The sequence below is a fragment of the Aotus nancymaae genome, unplaced genomic scaffold (genome assembly GCF_030222135.1).
Source record: "Aotus nancymaae isolate 86718 unplaced genomic scaffold, 86718_ANA_hifiasm-v0.15.2.pri h1tg000030l, whole genome shotgun sequence".
In the NCBI taxonomy this organism is placed as follows: Eukaryota; Metazoa; Chordata; class Mammalia; order Primates; family Aotidae; genus Aotus; species Aotus nancymaae.
Window position 1 is genome coordinate 22,301,895 of NW_026988443.1, and position 21,902 is coordinate 22,323,796.

At 60.7% G+C, this 21,902-nt stretch overlaps 4 protein-coding genes across 9 annotated transcripts; 2 read left to right on the forward strand and 2 right to left on the reverse strand.

Annotated features, from left to right (window-relative positions):
* On the forward strand, positions 1 to 12,705 carry CARMIL2 (capping protein regulator and myosin 1 linker 2). Its single transcript, XM_064383195.1, is given in 39 exon segments — positions 1 to 85; positions 339 to 430; positions 523 to 576; positions 824 to 886; positions 992 to 1,116; positions 1,242 to 1,333; positions 1,524 to 1,594; positions 1,710 to 1,783; positions 1,926 to 2,001; positions 2,089 to 2,177; positions 2,298 to 2,392; positions 2,469 to 2,555; positions 2,642 to 2,754; positions 2,848 to 2,976; positions 2,979 to 3,115; positions 3,197 to 3,301; positions 3,494 to 3,563; positions 3,799 to 3,880; positions 3,982 to 4,078; positions 4,160 to 4,217; positions 4,354 to 4,526; positions 4,713 to 4,875; positions 4,960 to 5,061; positions 6,101 to 6,229; positions 6,314 to 6,427; positions 6,593 to 6,753; positions 6,829 to 6,916; positions 7,103 to 7,249; positions 7,382 to 7,448; positions 7,920 to 8,155; positions 9,011 to 9,111; positions 9,194 to 9,554; positions 9,638 to 9,760; positions 11,177 to 11,213; positions 11,374 to 11,445; positions 11,569 to 11,790; positions 11,947 to 12,027; positions 12,379 to 12,456; positions 12,546 to 12,705. Coding segments are annotated over 39 exon segments (4,317 nt in total). The 5' UTR covers positions 1 to 45; the 3' UTR covers positions 12,659 to 12,705.
* ACD (ACD shelterin complex subunit and telomerase recruitment factor) lies at positions 10,992 to 16,551 on the reverse strand. 4 transcript variants are annotated; one of them, XM_064383190.1, is made up of 15 exons: positions 16,274 to 16,545; positions 15,456 to 15,600; positions 15,234 to 15,346; positions 15,015 to 15,157; positions 14,814 to 14,907; positions 14,647 to 14,723; positions 14,485 to 14,529; positions 14,341 to 14,375; positions 14,025 to 14,176; positions 13,850 to 13,946; positions 13,684 to 13,770; positions 13,145 to 13,491; positions 12,928 to 13,019; positions 12,355 to 12,849; positions 10,992 to 12,110 (listed from the first exon to the last, which is right to left on the reverse strand). In XM_064383190.1, the coding sequence occupies exons 3-14, from the start codon at positions 15,330 to 15,332 to the stop codon at positions 12,771 to 12,773; spliced, it is 1,347 nt and encodes a 448-aa protein (XP_064239260.1). In that variant the 5' UTR covers positions 15,333 to 15,346; positions 15,456 to 15,600; positions 16,274 to 16,545; the 3' UTR covers positions 10,992 to 12,110; positions 12,355 to 12,770. The 4 variants fall into 4 exon arrangements, with proteins under 4 accessions (XP_064239260.1, XP_012323615.1, XP_064239261.1 ...); XM_012468192.3 differs by having other exon boundaries at positions 15,234 to 15,600; XM_064383191.1 differs by lacking the exon at positions 13,684 to 13,770 and having other exon boundaries at positions 15,234 to 15,600; positions 16,274 to 16,551.
* Positions 16,054 to 20,923, forward strand: PARD6A (par-6 family cell polarity regulator alpha). Of its 2 annotated transcripts, none has more exons than XM_012468198.2 (3): positions 16,054 to 16,195; positions 16,557 to 16,779; positions 16,993 to 20,923. In XM_012468198.2, exons 1-3 carry the CDS (start codon positions 16,133 to 16,135, stop codon positions 17,745 to 17,747), a joined length of 1,041 nt encoding a protein of 346 aa, XP_012323621.1. In that variant the 5' UTR covers positions 16,054 to 16,132; the 3' UTR covers positions 17,748 to 20,923. The 2 variants fall into 2 exon arrangements, with proteins under 2 accessions (XP_012323621.1, XP_012323622.1); XM_012468199.2 differs by having other exon boundaries at positions 16,996 to 20,923.
* On the reverse strand, positions 17,464 to 21,834 carry ENKD1 (enkurin domain containing 1). 2 transcript variants are annotated; one of them, XM_064383193.1, is made up of 9 exons: positions 21,775 to 21,834; positions 21,409 to 21,508; positions 21,118 to 21,312; positions 20,109 to 20,281; positions 19,017 to 19,142; positions 18,751 to 18,914; positions 18,514 to 18,650; positions 18,237 to 18,425; positions 17,464 to 17,532 (listed from the first exon to the last, which is right to left on the reverse strand). In XM_064383193.1, the coding sequence occupies exons 2-8, from the start codon at positions 21,491 to 21,493 to the stop codon at positions 18,265 to 18,267; spliced, it is 1,041 nt and encodes a 346-aa protein (XP_064239263.1). In that variant the 5' UTR covers positions 21,494 to 21,508; positions 21,775 to 21,834; the 3' UTR covers positions 17,464 to 17,532; positions 18,237 to 18,264. The 2 variants fall into 2 exon arrangements, with proteins under 2 accessions (XP_064239263.1, XP_012323619.1); XM_012468196.2 differs by lacking the exon at positions 17,464 to 17,532 and having other exon boundaries at positions 18,045 to 18,425.
* Positions 21,835 to 21,902: the final 68 nt, after the last annotated feature.

Sequence of the window (21,902 nt, forward strand, 5' to 3'; positions counted from 1 at the left end):
TGTTTCCCGCCGGAGCTCGTTGGGCCGCCCCGGCCCGCCCGGCCCATGGCCCAGACCCCCGACGGCATCTCCTGTGAGCTGCGAGGTAAGCGCTGACCCTTTCTGCCTTCTTGGCCGGGAGGAAGTAGTGCAGCCCCAGAATCAGAGGCCCACCCAGCACCCTGGAGGGCCAGGCCAGAGGTCCTCTCTGCTCCGCAGGAGGGCGGGCCCTCCAGATCCTCTCCCTTCCTTCCTCGATGGCTACAGATAAGCCCCAGGGCCCCAGCTTGGCACAGACTTAGGGCACCAGTGGCTTCTGTGCAGGGACGGAAGTCATCCAGCAGGCTGCCCTTCCACAGGCGAGATCACCAGGTTCCTGTGGCCCAAGGAAGTGGAGCTGCTGCTGAAAACCTGGCTACCTGGGGAGGGCGCTGTGCAAAACCATGTCCTGGTATGGGGCAGGGGGCAGAACTGGGGAGGCAGCTGTGGCCCTGCAGAAAGAGCAGCTTGCTCTGCCCAGGGTAACAGACTGTCTTTCCCCAGGCACTGCTACGATGGAGAGCCTACTTACTGCATACCACCTGCCTCCCGCTGAGGGTGAGTCCCAGGGCTTGGCCACACACACCCCTCCCCAACCCCAGCAGCTACCCTGGCAAGGGGCTGCATCTGCAGAGTGCTCCTTCTTGGCCTTGTGGGCCCTGACTTTGCACCAGTCCTGGGCTCCAAGCAGCCAACAGGAGTGGAGTCCAGGCAGGTCTGGCTCTGTTCCAGGGTGCCCAAATAACTGGGCTTCCATGAGGGCGGGGCTCGGGGCTCGGTCCCAGCTGATCTAGGTGCTCCCTAGGTGGACTGCACATTCAGTTACCTGGAGGTTCAGGCCATGGCGCTGCAGGAGACCCCCCCTCAGGTGAGACACCTAGTACCCCACCTGGGCCTGCAGCCTGATCTTCATGCCCCCACCATCCCCTGTGCCCATGTGTGGAGCCAAGACCCAGTAGTCCCCCTTCCCTAGGTCACCTTTGAGCTGGAGTCCCTGCGTGAGCTGGTCTTGGAGTTTCCTGGTGTGGCTGCCCTGGAACAGCTGGCCCAGCATGTGGCAGTGGCCATCAAGAAGGTCTTCCCTTGCTCGACCCTTGGGTGAGGCCTGGCAAATTCAAGGGGCTGGCAGGGGAGGAGGGAGTCCATGAGAAGGGCATACATGGGCTGCTTCCCATCCCAGAGGCTGGAAGCTCCTTGCCCCCTTCTCCTTAATCCCCTCCCAGGAAGCTATTCCGGAGACCCACACCCGCCTCCATGCTGGCTCGGCTGGAGAGAAGCAGCCCCTCGGAGTCCACTGACCCCTGCAGCCCCTGTGGTAAGGGCCAAGGCAGGGCCACAGGCCTTCCAGCCTGCCCACCTCTGCCTCCCAGGCCCCCAAGCTGGAGGGCCCCTAAATGAACAGAGCCATTCAGGTCACAGCCACTACCTAGCCTGCGGGGCTGGTCTTCCATTGCTGACCTTTTGTTTCTCTCCTTCCCTCCATCACACCGCTGTCCCCTCCCCAGGTGGCTTCTTGGAGACATATGAGGCTCTGTGTGACTATAATGGCTTCCCTTTCCGAGAGGAGATTCAGTGGGTGAGAGTAGGACCCTTTTGGTGGGCTCTGAAGACATCTGGTCCCCTATGTGTGCTGAGTACCTCCCTGCCCCTTGTGGCCCCAAGCGAATTGTAAGCATCTCCTTCTTGCCCAGGATGTGGACACCATCTACCATCGCCAGGGGTGCCGCCATTTCAGCCTGGGAGACTTCAGCCACCTCAGCAGTCGGTGTGTGGCCTGCCAGCATGGGAGAGGAGGAAGGGCCTGGGGCCCATATCCCTGGGCCTCAGCTTCTCCATGGAGGGGCTGCTGGGCCTGGGACCCAGTTGGAGGGCCCTGAGCTCTGCCTCTCTTCCCACCCTCCCACCAGGGACCTGGCCTTGAGCGTGGCTGCCCTGTCCTACAACCTGTGGTTCCGGTGCCTCTCCTGTGTGGACATGAAGCTGGTGCGGGGGTGGGGGATAAGGGCAGGGAAGGACCAAGGGGTATGGGCTAGGGTGCAGCCTGCTGAGCTGCCACCCTCTGGTTCTCAGAGCCTTGAGGTCTCCGAACAGATTCTGCACATGATGAGCCAGTCATCCCACTTGGAGGAGCTGGTGCTGGAGACCTGCGGCCTAAGGGGGTGAGGGGGCAGGGCAGGGCTTGGAGAGGAGAGTCTGGGGGCTTGAGATTGGGGACTAGTGGCCTAGGGAGGGGTTGGCAAGCCAGGGGCAGAGTCTCATGCCTGGGGTCTGGTCCCCAGAGACTTTGTCCGACGACTGGCCCAGGTGCTGGCGGGACACTCGAGCTCTGGGCTGCGGGAGCTCAGCCTGGCGGGGAACCTGCTGGATGACCGAGGTATGGCTGAGCCTGGGGACCGCAGGGGCAGAGGGTGGGAGGAGGTGAGACCCACGTGGCTGCTCCCACCCCGCAGGCATGGCTGCACTCAGCAGATACCTGGAGCGTTGTCCAGGAGCCCTGAGGAGACTCAACCTCACCCAGACAGGGTTGACACCGAGAGGTAGACTGGATGAGGGAGGGGGTGAGGGGAAAGGGTGGGGGGTCTGCCTTCTGCCCGACTGCTGAGCCACCCCACCCCATCACCAGGAATGAGGGCTCTGGGCCAGGCACTGGCCACCAATGCTGCCTTCGACTCCATCCTGACCCACCTGGACCTTTCTGGGAACCCCGGGGCGCTAGGGCCCTCCGAGGACAGTGGGGTGAGTGGCTGTCTTGAGGGTGGGAGCTTGAGGGTGCTTGGAAGCCCTGGGTAGGCGATCACCAACGCCATCCCACCCCTGTCCTCCCGCCAGGGCCTCTATACCTTCCTGAGCCGTCCTAACGTGCTATCATTCCTGAACCTCGCAGGCACCGACACCGCCTTGGACATTGTGAGGGGTTGCTCCGTGGGGGGATGGATGATCTGCAGGGCGGACTGGAGGGTGGGGCGGGACGGGGAGGGCTCGGTGCCCCCGCGGGTGCAGCCAACACCCTCCCCCCGCAGCTCTTCGCAGCGCTGTCCCGCGGCTGCTGCTCCAGCCTTACCCACCTCGATGCTTCGAGGAACGTCTTCTCCCGCACGTAAGGGGGACCTGTCAGGGCCGGGGGAGGCTGCTGGAAGCCGCCTCCTTGCCCCCAAGCCTACTCTCCCGCTCCCCCCAGGAAGTCCCGCGCCGCGCCGGCCACGCTGCAGCTCTTCCTCAGCCGCGCGGGGACGCTGCGGCACCTGGGCCTGGCGGGCTGCAAGTTGCCGCCCGACGCACTCAGGTCAGTGTCAGACTCGGGCCACGCCCCCGCGGGAGCGCCCACCCCGCCCCGGCCTCCGCCCCTCCCCGTTCCTGCTCCTCTCGTGCCCACAGCCTCCCCCAGATCCTGGCCCTGCCTCCTTCGTTCGCACCCTGGAGCCCCCTGGAACCCCCTGTCCCAGCTCCTGCCACCTGCTGTAACGTCCCCTTCCAGGGCCCTTTTGGATGGCCTCGCGCTCAACACGCACCTCCGCGACCTGCATCTGGACCTCAGCGCTTGCGAGGTGAGCGCCGGCCCCAGAAGAGACCACACATTGGGAATGGCGCTGGGAGGCGGGAGAGTGGGACCGTGGGCCGCCAGCCCCTCCCCACCTGCGGCCTGAGTGGGTCCCGCCTCCCGCCTCCCGCCTCCCGCCTCCCGCCTCCCGCCTCCCGCCTCCCGCCTCCCGCCTCCCGCCTCCCGCCTCCCGCCTCCCGCCTCCCGCCTCCCACCTCCCACCTCCCACCTCCCACCTCCAGCTGCGCTCAGCCGGCGCCCAGGTGATACAAGACTTAGTGTGCGACGCAGGCGCTGTGAGCTCCCTGGATCTGGCGGATAACGGTGAGGGCGCAGGGAAGCCCAACCTCGCGTCATCCACTTGATTCCCAATCCCCACCCTACCCTTGCAACTTCGCCTCGTGCGTGACCCGAGTCACCCCCAGGCTTTGGCTCCGACATGGTGACTCTGGTGCTGGCCATTGGGAGAAGCCGGTCCCTGAGACACGTGGCGCTTGGAAGGAACTTCAACGTCCGGTGCAAGTGAGCCCCCCCTCCACTCCTGGGCCTCCCAGACAACACCCCACCATCCCTCTCCCCCACAACCGCGGTCCCTGCCCACAGGGAGACCCTGGACGACGTCCTGCACCGGATTGTCCAGCTCATGCAGGACGACGACTGTGTGAGTTCACCGGACCTTGCAGGGTCCTCGGGCAATTAGACCCCTTTGGTCCTCCCTTCTCTTGCTCCCTCAGACCCTGTGACCTGCCCTAACCGACCCCTGACTCCAGCCGTCAATGGCTTTCTCTTAATCCTAGCCTCTTCAGTCTCTGTCAGTGGCTGAGTCTCGGCTGAAGCTGGGCGCCAGCGTCCTACTCCGGGCCCTGGCTACGAATCCTAACCTGACCGCGCTGGATATTAGCGGCAACGCCGTGGGGGACACGGGCGCCAAGTTGCTGGCCAAGGCGCTGCGGGTCAACTCGAGGCTCCGGTGGGCGGGGTCAGAGGGGTGGGACCAGCGGGCAGGGGGCGCGGTGGAGAGGAGGGCACCGGGCTGAGGGGCGGGACTGAATAAGGCGGAGCAAATGAAGCTAGTGGAGGAGGCGAAAGAACGAGGCCGAGGGTTGGGTAGGGCGTTGTGGAACTGTGCTTCCGACTGAAGCCAGGCCCGGCCCAGGTCTGTGGTCTGGGACCGGAACCACACATCTGCTCTGGGCCTGCTGGACGTGGCGCAGGCGCTGGAGCAGAACCACACCCTGAAGGCCATGCCTCTGCCACTGAATGACGTGGCCCAGGCGCAGCGCAGCCGCCCAGAATTGACAGCACGTGCAGTCCATCAGGTGGGCGTCGGCCTCCTCCCTTGCCCTTCTCTGCACCTGCACCATATCCCTCCCTCGGCATTTCTCAATACCTCTTGCCCCTAGATTCAAGCCTGTCTCGTGAGGAACAACCGTGCAGACCCTGCCTCTTCGGACCACACGACCCACCTTCAGCCACTCAGTCTGGTCTCAGACCCCTCAGAGCAGGTCAGTATCCTCTCCCCAACCACGGGAGGTAGGGCATGAGGAGACCTGTGGCACCTGGGAGTCTCCGTGAGTCAGAGGGTTTGACTTTCCTGGGTTCAGGGTGCCTGAGCCCTGCTGTCCCAGACAAAGTCCCTCTCCTTGGTCTGGAGAGGCTAAACACTCCTAATATTGCTCTCCATATAACACCCTTGGCTGCCTAACGTTAAGCATGTAAACAGACTGTCCTGTTAAAGAGGAATTTTTATGTTCTCCCTCAATTTCTCCCCAGTTGTAGCCCCATTTCTGACTTCACATATACAGGACTCCCTTCCCCTCTCCATTGTGTACCCACACCTAGCCGCTCCTTCTCTGGCTTCATCTCCCTCCGCTACCTTATCTGTTAGAGATGTTTCCACCTCTCCATTTCCAAATACCTCCTCTTTCCTAAGCTGCAGAGTCCAAAGGTCTTGATCCAGACATCCTGCAGGGCTTCATGCTCTGCACTCTATAAGTGATATCATTGTCTCCCACGAACCCTGTTCTCTACCCTGGAGCCCAATCCCACTGGTGCCCACAGCCACCCAATGCTGTGGATGGAGGTTGGGGCATCCTTCCAGGTCTCTCCTGGTCACACTGGAGCCCTCATAGCTCTCCTTGGTTCTGCCTCTGGACCAACCTTCAAACATGCCACTCCTTACCCCCACACCAATTATCCCTTGCTCCTCTTGGCCCCTCCTCCAGGGCCGCTCACTCCCTTTTCCACCCCTCTCCCAGCCTATCCTCTGTGTGTGTGGACAGATTGAGCTTCTAAAACACAGATAGAATTTACAACTCCTTTCCTTCCTATTCTGGGCACTTAGGAAGTATATATAAAGTCCTTAAAATGAACCAAAGCAACAGATAGTTCCCTCCCTCCTTGAACAGATAGGGTTCTGAAGTGGCTGGTCTAATAGTGCCAGCTTTAGGACCTCCCTCACTCTGTTAAACAGCCTAGGAGGACAGGCAAGATCTGGGAGACTGGGAGGGGGCTAGGCTAAGACTGATCCCTATTCTCCCACAGGAAGTGAATGAACTGTGTCAGTCGGTGCAGGAGCATGTGGAGCTGCTGGGCTGTGGGGCTGGGCCCCAGGGTGAAGCTGCTGTGCGCCAGGCTGAGGATGCCATCCAAAATGCCAACTTCTCTCTCAGTGTGAGCACTCCCCCTCCTGCTACAAGGACCCGACCCTCTTAGTCAGGTATCACCTTGCAACTGCTGTTCCTCTCTGGCCCTCAGATTCTCCCCATTCTATATGAAGCTGGAAGCTCCCCAAGCTATTACTGGCAGCTTGGGCAGAAACTGGGGGGCCTTCTGGGACATGTGGGTGAAGTCTGCCGCCAGGACATCCAGGTGAGTTGGTACTCCTGTCCCAGCCCCACCACCATTTGCAGGTTTGACCCCTATCCTATAGTTTTAACTGTTATATCCCCTGACTCATATTCAGTTGGAGTTGGAGCCTCAAACCAGCAGCCTGGTGTCTGGCCACATCCTCACCATGCTCTGATCTTTGTCCAGGACTTCACTCAGGCCACACTGGACACAGCGAGGAACCTCTGCCCACAGATGCTACAGGGATCCAGCTGGAGGGAGCAGCTAGAGGGGGTTCTGGCAGGCTCGAGCGGCCTCCCGGAGCTGCTCCCAGAGCAGTTGCTGCAAGATGCCTTCACTCGGCTCAGGTAGGGTGGATGGGGCTGGGCTGGGGAAGGCTGAGCAAAACCAGCCCATTAACCCCTGTCCTCTCTTGGTCTTAGGGACATGCGGCTATCAATCACCGGGACCTTGGCAGAGAGCATTGTGGCTCAGGCTTTGGCAGGCCTGAGTGCAGCCCGGGATCGGCTGGTGAGGGGGAGATGTGCACACACTTTCTTGCAAACACACACACGCAATAACTTGGCCATCTCCCTTGCAGCGGCTCTGTAATGACTTCTGGGGTCATGTAGCCCAGGGCTATTTCAGGGTCCCCTTAGCACCGATGGGATCATGGCTGAGGCCCTACCTGCCATCTTTGGCTGCTTGGTATTGCAGGTGGCGAGTCTGGCTCAGCAGGCAACAGTGACAATGCCCCCTTCCCTACCGGCTCTGAATGGAGGTCAACCCAGCCCCCTTGAGCCCGGGGAATTGGAAGGTCTTTTCTTCTCCAAGGAGGAGAAGGAAGAAGAGGAGAAAGAGAAAGTAAGTGGTTTTAGAACCTGAGGCATAGAACTCCCATTCTTCCCATCTTGGTCTGAAGTGTGGAAGGTGAAAAGCAGCTCTTCTGGGGTGGTACTCTCCTACCCCAGGCTGAGTTTGTGCCCTCCCCACCAGGATGACGGTCCTGCACGGAAATGGCCTGAGCTCAGCCACAGTCTTCACCTGGTCCCCTTCATTCACAGTAAGTCAGGGTCTTGGGGGAGGGAGTTTACCTGAGTGGGCTGAAGCTCCATTAGACATGGGGACCCGGGGACCTGGACAAATTCATTCAGCCTTGTCTGGGTACACCCCAGCCCTTGACTGGTCCAGCCAGGCCAGGACCCCCATGCAACCTGCAAAGCTGAGGTCTGCTGTGGTCAGCCCGGGGCGAGACCTGGGAAGACCAGGGATAGGACACCCGCTCGGGTCACTTCCTCCCGCCCCTTTCCCTACCCCCAGGACGCGCATGCTTGGCGGTGGCGCGGAGCCGCGCGCACTCGGGGCCGCGCTCAGCACCACGGACAGCGGCAGGGGGAGGGGCAGAGGGGCGGGGGGACGGGCGCCGTAGCCGGGCCCCTCCCCGCGCCCTGGGCGGGTCCCCCGCCGCCCTAGCGCCTCCGCCACCACCTCCCCGGGCTCAGCGCTCGGTGCTTTTCTGGTGCTGTCCCCTCAGGTGCTGCTGAGGAAGCAGAGCCGGAGCCCGAGCTGGCGGCTCCGGGAGAAGATGCGGAGCCGCAGGCGGGGCCATCCGCGCGCGGCTCTCCGAGCCCTGCCACTCCCGGGCCCCCGGCTGGCCCGCTGCCCCGCATGGACCTGCCATCCGCGGGGCAGCCCCTGCGCCATCCGACCCGGGCCCGGCCGCGGCCGCGCCGCCAGCACCACCACCGTCCGCCGCCGGGGGGCCCCCAGGTGAGTACCCTTCCCCCACTCCCGAGCGCGTGGATTTGGGGGTCGCAGGTGGCCCGGCCGCTCCTCATGTGTGGTGGCGGTCAAGTAGAGGGGTGGTAGGGGCCCAAGGCCACCTGGTCATGCAGTCATGGTCACATCCTGGCTTCTTCCTGGCCACCCCCTACCCCAGGCCATGCGTGTGCGGTTCCGTTCGGAGTGTGTCAGGGTGTGGGACTCTGCCTTGGGGCGGCCCGCGGCCTCGGTGGCTGCGCAAGAGAGGGTGTCCGTCCTCCCTCCCCGGGGCTGCTGAGAGATGCCGGGCCGCGGGGCCAAGCCTGCGTCTGCTGCGCGTCCGGCAGCGGCGCGTGGCGAGATGCCTGTGTGGGCTGTGAGCCCGCGGGGGCAGTGGGCACTGGCGGAGGGTGGGGAGGAGCCGGCTTGAGGCCCCCCAGAGGGTCTGACGCAGCAGCTGGCGCCACTGAGCCGGCAGCAGGCCGAGTGGAGTGGGGGTGGGGTGGGGGACACTGCAGGGAACTGTTCGGAGCAGAGCGGGTGGCAAGTGGGAACGGATAACCCCAGGGACAAGGGGGAGCTAGGCTTGCTGGTGACTGGGTGGCTAGGGCGTGTAGGATGCACTGTGGGACAAGGACGGGTGTGGGCTGGGTGTGCAGAAACTAGCTGCGGGTGAGGAGTGTGTGAAATCTGGTGTCTCTGTCCAGCAGCCGGATAGTGGGAGGCTGGTATCAGCAGTCCCCTAGGGTCACTCTAGTCTGGGATCCTGGAGTTATTCAGGCCAGTCTGCCGGACAAGGAATGGGGAAAAAGCCAGAGTTGTACTCAGCCCTGACCCTGACCCTGACCCCATGATGCCCTCCAGGTGCCCCCAGCCTTGCCGCAGGAAGGGAATGGGCTCAGTGCCCGCGTGGACGAGGGCGTGGAGGAATTCTTCTCCAAAAGGCTGATTCAGCAGGATCGCCTGTGAGTGAGGGGCATCTTCAGGGGGTGGGAGAGGGTGGGATGCCTGATGGGCTTTCTCACTCACTGCTGAGTGTCCCCACAGCTGGGCCCCGGAGGAGGACCCGGCCACTGAGGGGGGCACCACTCCTGTCCCCCGTACACTGCGAAAGAAGCTGGGCACCCTCTTTGCCTTCAAGAAGCCTCGTTCAACACGGGGCCCACGGCCTGATATAGAGACCAGCCCTGGGGCAGCTCCCCGAACCCGAAAAACTACATTTAGTGACCTGCTGCGGCCGCCAACCCGTCCCAGCCGTGGTGAGGAGCTTGGTGGGGCTGAGGGGGACACCAGCAGTCCTGACCCTGCCCGAAGGAGCCGACCTCGATACACAAGGGACAGCAAGGCCTACTCGATGATATTGTTGCCTGCCGAGGAGGAGGCAATGCTGGGTGCCAGACCTGACAAGGTGAGGCTTGCTGATGGGGGGGTGAGGGCGCTTCTGGGACCCAGGGCATGAGCCGTCTCCAACTTGGGCATCTCTGTCCCTAGCGGCGGCCCCTGGAGAGGGGAGAAACAGAGTTGGCTCCATCCTTTGAACAGCGGGTACAAGTGATGCTGCAGAGAATAGGCGTCAGCCGAGGCAGCGGGGGTGCCGAAGGCAAGAGGAAGCAAGTGAGTTTGGGGAACATGAGCGTGAAGTGAGAGGGCAGGTGGCATGCTGTGGGTGACATATGTGACCAAGATGGAGGAGACTCATGACAGGTCTAATTGGCAGTTCCACTCCCTCCTCCTCAAAATAGATTCAGCCTTTCTTCCTTCTTGGCTTCCACCCAGGCACAGGCCACCGTTATCTCCTCTGGACCTGAAAGTCCTTTCTCTGCAGGTCTAATAGAAACCTGAGGCCCAGGCCAGTTGTGGTGGCTCACACCTATAATCCTTACACTTTGGGAGGTTGAGGCAGGTGGCTCACCTGAGGTCAGGAGTTAGTTAGAGAATAGCTGAGCCAACATGGCGAAACCCCGTCTCTACCAAAAATGCAAAAACTACCTGGGTGTGATGGTGCACACCTATAGTCCCAGCTACTTGGGAGGCTGAGGCAGGAGACTCACTTGAACCCAGGAGACAGAAGTTGCAGCGAGCCTAAATTGCGCCACTGCACTCCAGCCTGGGTGACAAGAGTGAGATGACTCCATCATCTCAAAAAAAAAAAAAAAAAATCTGATCTTGTCACCTGTACTTGAAATACCAAGTCTTCCAGGGGCTTCCTCTCAAGACACTGTTCAGTCTTCACACCCAGCTCTGGGGCCCTGTGGGGTGTCTTGGCTCTGGCCACCTTAAAACCTCACTGTTCTCAGCCAGGCATGGTGGCTCATGGCTGTAATCCCAGCACTTTGGGAAGCCAAGGAGGGTGGGATCATGAGGTCAGGAGTTCAAGAGCAGCCTGGCCAAGATGGTGAAACCCCAACTCTACTTAAAAAAAAAGTTCAAAAAAATTAGCTGGGGTATGGTGGCAGGCACCTTTAACCCCAGTTACTCAGGAGGTTGAGGCAGAGATTGCTTGAACCCAGGAGGCGGAGATTGCAGTGAACTGAGATTATGCCACCGCACTCCAGCAGTGTGGGTGACAGAATGAGACAAACAAAAAACCTCACTGCTCTCCTCCCCTAGGTGCAACAAATCAGAGCCTCCACACATGTCCCTGTATCTGGGTGTCCTCCCTACCTTGCTTCCAGTCTCTAATTGTGCGTTACACCAGGTCCCTCCTCAGTCATCCACGCAGTGCCCACGGTCCTTCTCTGACTCTCATCTGTGGCCACCCTGCTAATGTCACTCTTCACAGTCCCAAAGAACCCCAGCCCTCTTTACCATCCATTCAATACCTTAAAAAAACAAAACAAACACATGAAGTTAGCCTGAATTTAGAAACATTCAAGTGTGTGAAGAGTTCTAAGACTGGACTGGGTTTGCCATGTTCTTGTCCAGCCCATGGTGGGTATTCAGGAGCTGGGTTATAACAACAAGAATCAACAAAAGGCTATGGTGTGGGGAGGGGGCAGGGCTGGAATCTGACTGCCCTGTTTCCTACAGAGCAAAGATGGCGAGATCAAGAAAGCTGGCTCAGATGGTAAGTGGGACCCTGGGGTGCAGCAGTACATTTGCCAGGAGGTGTCCTCACAGACAGCCCCCAAGGCACTTGCTCTCTTGGGGGAGGAAGGGGAGAGGCCAGGTTTTTCTTCTCCTCATCTCCAAGGTCTGGTGCCCGAGTCCCCAACTTCACCTTGCAGGTGACATTATGGACAGTTCCACGGAGGCCCCTCCCATCTCAATGAAGTCCCGCACCCACTCTGTGTCTGCTGGTGAGTGAGGGCCACTGTGTATGTTAGTGGGGGAAGCAGAGATGGACAGAGCAGGGTCATATGGTGGTTCAGACCTATCTCTAAGGCCTGACCAGGTCCTGGGTGACACCCTTCTCCTGACAGACCCCTCCTGCAGACCTGGCCCAGGAAGCCAAGGGCCCGAGTCTGCCACCTGGAAGACACTGGGGCAGCAGTTGAATGCAGAGTTCAGGAGCCGTGGTTGGGGCCAACAGGATGGTCCAGGCCCTCCCTCCCCTGGTCAAAGCCCAGGTCCCTGCAGAGCCAGCCCCTCCCCAGACAGCCTGGGCCTCCCGGAGGACCCCTGCTTGGGACCCAGAAATGAAGGTAGGTAGCCACCCGATTCCCCACCCCAATCCTGGGCTGGGGGCTGGAGGAGTTCCTACTGGGAACTCAGCTCCTCTTAAGGACCCTGAGGGTGGGAGGCAAGGGCTGGAGTTGGGGCAGTTGTTGGAACACCCCTGATTCCCTGGCCTCCCTCAGATGGCCAGCTGAGGCCAAGGCCTCTCTCGGCAGGGCGACGAGCAGTGTCTGTGCATGAGGACCAGCTCCAGGCCCCTGCTGGTGAGGGGAGACACCTCCATCTGTGCTTGAATGCAGGAGATGCAGGAGGGTGGGCTTCTGGGGCTCCCTTCATGGCTTTGATCCTTGGAGGAAGGCACCAGTGTGTGAGGGCTCAAGAAATCAGGGAGCCAAAAGGCCAGGTGCAAGGGTTTGACAAGCCCTTCCAACTAGCCCTGATTCCACTTCCCAAAGAGCAGCCTCTGCTGGGGTGAGGATGCAGGGATGGGGGATGCTCTGAAGGCAGCAGTGTGTGTGAGCACATGCTTGCGTGCACTGGAGGTGGGGGGGGGCAGGGGATGGACAGACCTCAAGCCCTTAGCAACCCACCTCAAGCCTTTCTATGTTCCTTAGAACGGCCCCTGCGGCTGCAGCGCTCCCCCGTCCTCAAACGCAGGCCGAAGTTCGAGGCACCTCCATCCCCAAGCCTAGGTAAGAGTGGGTCCAGGCCAGCTGGGAGGGTGGCAGAACTGCTTAGCCCAGCCCTGACCCTTCCTCTCTCCACCTCCCTCCCCTCACAGGATCTGGGCTTGGAACCGAGCCTCTGCACCCACAGCCCACAGAGCCCTCCAGCCCTGAGCGGAGCCCACCCTCCCCAGCCACAGACCAAAGAGGCGGCGGTCCCAATCCCTGATCCTCTTCTCTCCTGCCGCATGAGATTATTTTATTAAAAAACTCAAAGGAAGCAGAGTGTGGAGCAGTATTTGTCCTGTGTGTACACATCCTCCAGTATCCTGTGTGACCTCTCACTTTGGAGTTGCCTCAGACTCTGGCTGTGGCTCCATCAGAAAGTGCAAGGCCCAGGCCACGAGCTGGGGAGGAAGCCTGGGAAAGAATCATGGTTGCAGGTCGGAGCCTGGGACTAGTGATCAAGAGTGGGGGCAGACCCAGGCACTCACTCACCTGGCAGCTTGGACCTGAGCACAGAGGGACGTGCAGGGTGGCTCGTACTGATATTGGAAGGCAGAACCATCACGATGCCTCTTTGGCGGTTCCTGAAAGGGGTATGGTGTCTGGGGAACAAGGACCCCACCCCCATCCAAGGCTACCACTTCTCCCTCCCACCTCTACCTCAGGCCTTCCTCATTCTACCCTCCAACTGCAAAGGGGCTATGCTCACCCAGACAGGGCAGGACTCCTGGGCTCCCTTGGTAGTTCCGGTCCTGGGAAAAGGCTGCCGATTCTTGCAGGGCAACCCTAGCTCCTTTAACTCCAGGCTAGGTTTCTGGGACCTGGTCCCAAGAGCCTGGTGTGGACTGGGGACACGACCACGGGGCGAGAGACTGGGGGTGCAGCTCTGGAGTGGGGAGCTGGGGGTCACGGGGGCAGGGGCTGAACAGATAGCTGGTGGGGGCTGGGAGCTGCTCCTCTGCCCTAGGTCTGGAGCAGCCAAGGACAGGGCAGGCAGAAGGCTGATGCTCACACCACTTTCTTGGGATGACATGTGGCCGGGTAAGGCTGGGGTTCCTGAGGAGGAGGGGACTCATTGTAGGCACAGCCCTCTCTGCTCAGACCAGCCGAGTGGCCTGCGAGCTCAGACAGGACTGCAGGAACTGTGTTCATCCCCCACCCCCATGCATCTTTTCAGAGCATCCTGCAAAGCCTGAGAATCTGGCTGATAGATAGCAGTGAGTGCCTGTGACTTGTGCATCACCTCACCTGACGAACTGGGTGAGGAAGGAGGAGAGGAGATGAGGGTCAGGGATAGGTCCTGCAGAGCCAGGTCTGGTGGGGGCAGCTCGGGGCCTGGAGGGTTCAGGAGGCCTTATCAGCACTGTGGACCTGTGCCCCAGGGTATCCCCCCAACCTCTCCAGTCCCCCTTACCCTGTGTCCTCTGACACGGTCCTAGAGAGCTCAGAATTAGCTGGTCATTCTCAGAGATGCGCAACAGTGAGCTTGGGACAGTGTACACAGCTTCTCCCTGTGGGACATGAACTCTCAGCATGACCCTTACCCAACTCCTCACCCTGACATCTCCCAAGAAAAGCCCCAGACTGACCGTGGCCCTGCAGCGTGAGGCAGCCCAGTGGGTGAGAGGGGGTGCTGTGCAAGGGCCCTCCAGCTTTAGGCAACTCTCAGCCAGGCACACGAGCGCCCCCTGATGCTCCTGGTCCTCCCGCATTTCATCCAGAAGCTGGGACAGTGATAGGCCTGGGGACAGGGGACCAGAGGATGAGTCAAGGTTTAAAGAAGAGGACCCCGGAGAGAGGAAGAGGGAGGGGGAGGGGGAGGAGAGCTTATTGAGGAAGCAACAGGTTAAGGCAGGAGAGATCACTGCACAGGGTGTTAGGATTACTGGTCAAGCCCTACAGTACCTGTATTGGATGAGGTGGACTCCGAAAGGTGCTCCCTACAAGAAGAATGGCCAGGCCTCAGGAACCATGCTGAGGCCTGTCTATCCAGAGACACCATCCCCTCACCAGACCACAAGTGGTGTCCGAGGCCCACCCCAGACTCACTCAAGGTAGTCATAGAGCTTTTTCTGAACATCTAAGTCTTGGTTGCTAAAAAAAAGAAAAGGGTAGTTAATGGAGGCCCAAGCCCTCCTAACCCGAAGGCCTCTGCCAGGGCCAGCCAAGCTGGGGTAGGGAGAGCTGCTGGAGGGCGGAGGCATCACTTACCAACCAGGCACCCGTAGCCGGGGCTGCTCCGTGGGCAGTAGGCTGAAGCGGTCCACCTGGAGATAGAACTCTGCGGTCTGAAGGAGTTCGAGGGGAAGGGGAGGTCTCAGGAGTTTGTCACGAAGAGTCAAGCCCGATAACCCGCCCAAAACAGCCCCACGACTCACCGCGCTACCCTCAGCGACCTGGACACGGACCCCACAGTCCTGCAGCAGCAGCAGCCGCCCTTCTGTCCCGCGGAAGCCGAACTCCTTCTCCTCCCTGCGGCAAGCAGGACCCTCACTGCCGGGCCCGCCGGAACACAAGGCCCGCCCACCTCGCGCTCTCCCGCCGGCCTCCGACGTCCGAAGACGCGCGGCGCCTCTCACCAGTCCGAGGTGTCCAGGGCCTCCCGCGTCACCAGGCATCGGACACTGTGGGTTCCGTCAGACACAAGCAGCGTAGCCCCGACGTCGGACGCATCAGGGGCGTAGGATGGGCCCGCGGCAGCTGCCTCCGCCTCTTTCAGTACCTGACGGCGGCGAGCTGCGTCAATCCCACCACCCGCGGTCTCCGCCTTGGTCTCCCGGCCTTGAGTGGGGACTCACCTCGAGCAGCTGCCCAGCTCGTGGACTGGAGAGTGTCTCTGACCCTAGAATCAGCTTTCGAATCCAGGGCCGTAAGACGAGCCTCCCTGAACCTGCCATTCCCACGGCTGCACCTAGCGGAGGCAGCGAGCCCGGGTTTCCCGCGGGCGCTCAGGCCCCGCCTCTCGTCGGAAGAGGAAGCGCCTGTGGCTGGGCGGGGCCTGAGGCGGAGGCCACGCTCACCTACATCCCGCGCCTGCGCACGAGGGCGTCCTCCAGCCTGTCAGCAGACTCCCGCTGGTTCACGGGATGCTGGCCCGTTTACTCTCATCGAGGCGTCACTCCGAGCAATGGCCCGGCGTTTGGGCCATTGGTCAGAACTCCCGTGCTACCAGGAGGGAACAGAACAAGGGCTGGTCCGGTCCCTGGAGAGGGGGATCCAAGGCCGGAGGTTGCGGCCGAGTGCCGTCCGAGCGAGTTGGCTCGAAACCATTTCAGCGTCGTGTGACCCCCATGGGATTCAGCACATATTTATTATGACTCAGTTTCCTCATCTACACAATGCACGGTCTTGTAAGGCCAGTGGAAATAAGAGCACACAGCTCTCAATAAATGGTACTTCCTTCGCCCTCCCCTCGCATTGGCCAAGCCTTACTCCCCAGACTCCGGAGGCGCGCAGACCTCAGCGTGATGACGCAAGAGCGGAGGAAGGCTCCTCTCCACCCCCGGCTCCGTTTCCTAGGAAACGTGGACTCCGCGTTCCACTCTGCGTCGCTGCCCCCTTGACGTCACGCTCCGGATGGGAGGGCGGGGCGTGTGCTACCGCCAGGGGCGGGGCGGCGCGGGCGGGCCGGCCGGGCTGTGCACCTGCGCCTCGGCGGGCCGTCTGGGGCACCGTCCCCGGCCCGCCCGGCCCCGCCATGGCCCGGCCGCAGAGGACTCCGGCGCGCAGTCCCGATAGCATCGTCGAGGTGAAGAGCAAAGTAAGGACCCCTCCGGCCTCGGCCCTAGGCTCTCCCAATTCCCTCTTTCTCCCCTTCCCGACTCCTTGGTTCCCGCACCTCTTCCCTCTATCCTCCAAGTCTCATTCGGCTTTTCTTCTCGCCTTCCTCCATCCATCTTCCTCCCTCCACTGCTGGCCTCCAGATCCCTCTGTGGCCTGAGTACCTGGAGGGTTGTAAGAAGACCTTGGACAGCGTCCCTGGTACTGGAGCTGAGGTCTGGGCTTAAGGCTGCCGCTTTTGCGGCAGCCGTTTCTTTCGCATCCCTGCCGGCCTCGGACCTGTGGTGAGAAAGGGGCGCAGGCTATTCTTACCCCTCCTTTTCCCCAACCCCGACTTCCAGTTTGACGCCGAGTTCCGACGCTTCGCGCTGCCCCGCGCTTCGGTGAGCGGCTTCCAGGAGTTCTCACGGTTGCTGCGTGCGGTGCACCAGATCCCGGGCCTGGACGTGCTACTTGGCTATACGGATGCTCATGGCGACCTGCTGCCCCTCACCAACGACGACAGCCTGCACCGGGCCCTGGCCAGCGGGCCCCCACCACTGCGCCTACTGGTGCAGAAGCGGGGTGAGGAGGGGTACAGTGGGCAGCCTCTGGGGTAAGGTGTCTCTGGGGCAGGTCTACAAGGGTTAGTCCATGGCCAGGGCACCCAAGCGTCACCCTCTGCAGTCCCTGCCCTTGACCTGACCTCCAACTGGTAGGAAATAGCTACAGTGCCCCCTGCAAAGAGCCCAAGTGGGGGAACAGGTCTCTGATCTCAGCAACCCGCTTCTCCTACAGCAGACGCTGACTCCAGCAGCCTCGCTTTTGCCTCCAACTCTCTGCAGCGGCGCAAGAAAGGGCTCCTGCTGCGGCCAGTGGCACCCCTGCGCACCCGACCACCCCTCCTAATCAGCCTGCCCCAAGATTTCCGCCAAGTTTCCTCAGTCATAGATGTGGACCTACTGCCTGAGACCCACCGACGGGTGCGGCTGCACAAGCATGGTTCAGACCGCCCCCTGGGCTTCTACATCCGAGATGGCATGAGTGTGCGTGTGGCTCCCCAGGGTCTGGAGCGGGTTCCAGGCATCTTCATCTCCCGCCTGGTACGTGGGGGCCTGGCTGAGAGTACAGGGCTGCTGGCAGTCAGTGATGAGATCCTCGAGGTCAATGGCATTGAAGTAGCCGGGAAGACCTTGGACCAAGTGACGGACATGATGGTCGCCAACAGCCATAACCTCATTGTCACTGTCAAGCCAGCCAACCAGCGCAATAACGTGGTGCGAGGGGCATCTGGGCGTTTGACAGGTCCTCCCTCTGCAGGTCCTGGGCCTGTTGAGCCTGATAGTGACGATGACAGCAGTGAACTGGTCACTGACAACCGCCAGTCTCCCAGTTCCAATGGGCTATCTCAGGGGCCCCCGTGCTGGGACCTGCATCCTGGCTGCCGATATCCTGGTGCCCGCAGCTCTCTGCCCTCCCTGGATGACCAGGAACAGGTCAGTTCTGGCTGGGGGAGTCGCATGCGAGGAGATGGTACTGGCTTCAGCCTCTGACAGGCGGAATGCAGCCCTGTGCCACTCCACACTGCTGGGCCATGACAGGGACTTCACAGTGGGGGTTTTTAGCAGGCTCACAGGGCTCCCTCAGCCAGGGGAGCATTAAAGGTTTTCTACAAATACAGTCATGGTCCTTCTGTGTCCCAGCCCCAGCCTCCTCCCTGGTCCCACCAGTTTGCCTTCTGCTCTGGACTAAGGCAGGAGTGACAATTGGGATAACTTCCTGCAATTGTGCAGCAGGAGGGTCACCAGGATTGGCATTTTTAGGGTAAGAAAAGCTCTTAAGGAAACAAATCCTGTATACAAACGTTTTAATTTTGACAAAACGGTTAAAAGGCTGGGATGGCCCTTCTGTAGGCACTGGTGGCTGAGAAAAGTGCTCTAGGACACTGGCCACCCCCCTGCTCCTGTCTTCAGACTTCTGATCTGGGAATGGGCCTGACCCTGTCCCTTTCAGCCATGCGGCTGGTGATCCTCAGCATGTACCTCCCTGCTAATTGTCCCCCAGAGGGGCTCAGATGTCCATCTTCACGAAGACTTTGGGCCGGGAAAAAATCTTGATGGCCTCCTCTACCTGCACCAGCTTCCGGTCTAGCTCAGCACGGTGGCTCTGAGCTCTCAGTGAGTCTGCCCCAGCAGGCAGCAGTACCAGCTCACGCAGCAGCTGGCTCTGGCCTACAGGGGGCCCGGGAACAGTTAAGTGTTGGGCAGGTGCCCAGTCCCCAGTGGGGTCCCCCTCCAGCCTCCCCACCCAGGTACTCACTCTGAAGCAGCTTGCTCAGTGTTTCTAGCCGCTGGTTCTCAGGCATGCGCGTGTGGCCTGGAGGCATGGCAGGGTCAGGCTGGCTCTGCTCACGGGCCTCGGCCTCCCGCCGCCACAGGTCCCTGCGCTCCAACAAGCTGTGGATGCACAGGCTCAGGGTTGATGACCCCAGGGCAGAGATTGGTTCCCACCCTCCCCAGGTGCCCCTCGCCCTGTGTGTCGGGCAGTGAGACCTACTAATGGGGCACGTGGCCCTTCTGCGTGGCATTGTAGTGCTCCTGGGCCTGCCGCTGCTGCTCTAGCACCTGTGCCAGGACCTGCAGCGAGCGAGAATGCCTCCGGGGGGCCCTCTTGGCAGCTTGGGCATTGTGACGAATGAAGTCCACCCACAGGCCTGGCCCCTGCAGGACACAGCAAGTGTGGGTGGGGGCAGAGAGCATTATGTGGTATCCCTGAACCCCCCAACACACACTGGGAGCCCTGCCCAACCACCATCCACTCACCTTAGCTTCGGAACCTGGTGGGGTTGGCTGGGGACTGGGAACACGGGGTGGTGGGAGGCCAGGGCCACAGCGGGAGTGCGCCCGCAGGAAGTGGGCAGACTCTGTCCCAAAGGCAGGGCCAGGATCCTGGAGGGCAGGGCACAGCAGAGAGAGCAAGCAGGCTGAGGTCTGGAGCTGAAACCTCAGGACTCTGGCTCTCTTGGCCCTTCTGACCTCTGCATCCATGTCCCTTGGGGCCTCTTCCCTCCTCAGGGGACACTTGTCCTCATCAGCACATAAACGTGTGGATATCAGATTTTTAAGAAAACAATAACCACCTCTCCTTCTACCTCAGTACTGGGCCAGCCACCACTCTCTCCCCTCCTTCCTAGACAAGCTTCCTGTTTCTAGTCCCCCAAAGTTCCTGATGGCTGGCCTCCAAGTCCTCAAATCCAGGTGGTCACTTCCTTGGTCTCATTGTCCTCAACCTGATTGTCAGTAACTCCTAGGTCTTACTCCTCAGATCCAGGCCTGAATTTCCATCTGCTTCCTGGACACACTCCCACCCCCTGGGAGCCCCACAGATGCTTCAGCCCTGACACATTTGTGTGACCTTGCCTTTCCTCTCACTCTTACTCCTCCTGCTGAGTCCTTGGCTGGAGGGATGGTGCTGCTCTCTACCCAAGACAGAGCCCCCCCCCCACCATACCTCTGCCCTTCCCACTGTCCTCAGAAATAAGGGCTGAAAGTGGCTAATGTGGCCCTTGATCTAGGTCCCGCTGACTTCTTGGTATAACCTCATGCCTTTCTTTCCTCACAGTGAATTGTACCTAGCATCTCCACTGCTATGTGTCCTGTGGTCGGTGAGGTTCCATCTTTTGGGAATGTTCTCTTCTGCTGTCCCCTTGCCTAATTGCTGCTTGCCCCTTAGGATCAGCGCCCCCCTCCATCACCACTTTGAGAAGGCCCCCCTCAGCCCCGCCCTGCAGCAGAGTCAGGGTCTCTTAGTCCTCTGTTACCTCTGTGACTTTCCTCCCTCCCCAGATCAGAATATAGTTAGTTACTTGTTGGCCAGCAAAATGGATAATACTTCTGGCTCCCTGAGGCAGGTACCTGCAGCTGGGCCTTGACCCGGGACTCCACCTTGTTGTACTTGGGTGAGCGCCACAGAGCTTTCAGGGGCCTAGGCTGGCCCTGCTCCCGGCTGCGCTCCCGTTCTCTGAAGCGCTTCTGAATCTCCCTGATCCGTCTCAGGTTCTCCTTCTCATGGTCTTTAGGGTCCTTCCCTAGAGAACAGATGCTGCCAGGCTCTGCCCTACATATGGCCCACACAATCCAATTTACACCAGTTCACACACAGGCCTGTCCTCCGCCCCTTACAGAAAGAGCCCCCTGACCTCTCGTCTACCTCATCACCGTGTTCCCTTCCTTATGTAGTAAGTATCTCGTGATGATTTTCTCATTATTAATTGAGACAGGGTCTCACTCTGTCACCCAGGCTGGAGTACAGTGGCATAATCACAGCTCACTGCAGCCTCAACCTCCCTGGCTCAAGTGATCCTCCCACTTCAGCCTGCTGAATAGCTGGGATTAGAGACATACTCCACCATGCTGGGCTAATTTTTGTATTTTTTGCAGAGATGCGGTTTCACCATGTTGGCCAGGCTGGTCTCCAACTCCTGGGCTCAAGTGATCCGCCCACCTCGGCCTCCCAAAGTGCTGGGATTACAGGCGTGAGCCAGTGCTCCCAGCTGATTTTCTCCATTATTACAGTGAAGTATACTATTAATTATCTCATATATGACATTCATCTCTTGTTCTTTGTCTCCCACCTTGACTCGATGGCTCATGCTTGTCTTCAACCCTGTGTTCTAGCACGTATATGGCCTGGCACACAAGTTTGACGGGTAATAAATGCATGAAGCAGAGCTAGGGCTTTGTGGGAACTACCTCATTCAGTTCCCCTCCGAGAAGGTAGCACATTTCTCCCCCTTTTATGGTTGGGGAAACTGAGACTCAAGAGAGCAAAGCCTCGCCCAGGTCAGGGGGGAAAGAACAGCTGCTTTGATGTCTTTCCACCCCAAACTGTCTCTCTGCCCCTTCTTCCCTTCCTGGGACTTACTCTTGAGAGAGGCCCCAGGACGTAGGGAGATGCCCTCAAGTTGCAACAGCACGTCCCCGACGCCACGCCGGCCGCGCTCCAGGATCTCTCGGGCGCCGGGACCGATGCAGGGGCCACGGGGAGCGGTGGCGTCCAGGGCCCGGTCCAAGGTCAGCAAGTCCAGCTTCAGCGCGTTTCCCTCTAGGCGCCCTTGAGCTGCGTGTGGGGCGGAACCGGGAGGAATGCGGGGCTCAGAGGTGGAGCCGAGGCCGACCCCCGAGCCTCTCGCCACCGCCGCGCCCCCGTACTCACCAGAGGCCGGCCGCCGGTAGTAGTCAGGGCAAAGCGTCGGGTCTGGGGGTATGGGCCCCGAGATACGGGACGGGCCCTCGCACATGCCGCCGGCGCCGCCCTGCAAAGGGGCCCCGAGGCCTGTCGGGCTGTGTACCTCTCTCCCTGGGCCCCCTTAGCAGCTCCAGCCCTCCTCCCTAGTCCGGGACCCTGACCCTGACCCGGACCCAGGAGGGCCGCGAGACCCAGGAGGGCCGCCACTCCCGGGACCCTCCCGGTCCCCGCCCCGACGTCGGCCTCGTTTGTCGCCTCCGCGACCTCTGCTCCCAGCCCACTTCCGGGTCCCGCTCGCGCCCCACCCCCGGCGGCACTCGGGCAGGGGCTCACTCGAGCGGTTTTGTCACCAGCTGCTGCCACTCGACGGGAGTTGTTGTTGCCGGGCAACCGTGGCTTCCGTCCCCGGGGTCAGAGCTCACTGACCCTGGCGCAAAGCCTCCTGGGGCTTGTAGTTTCGG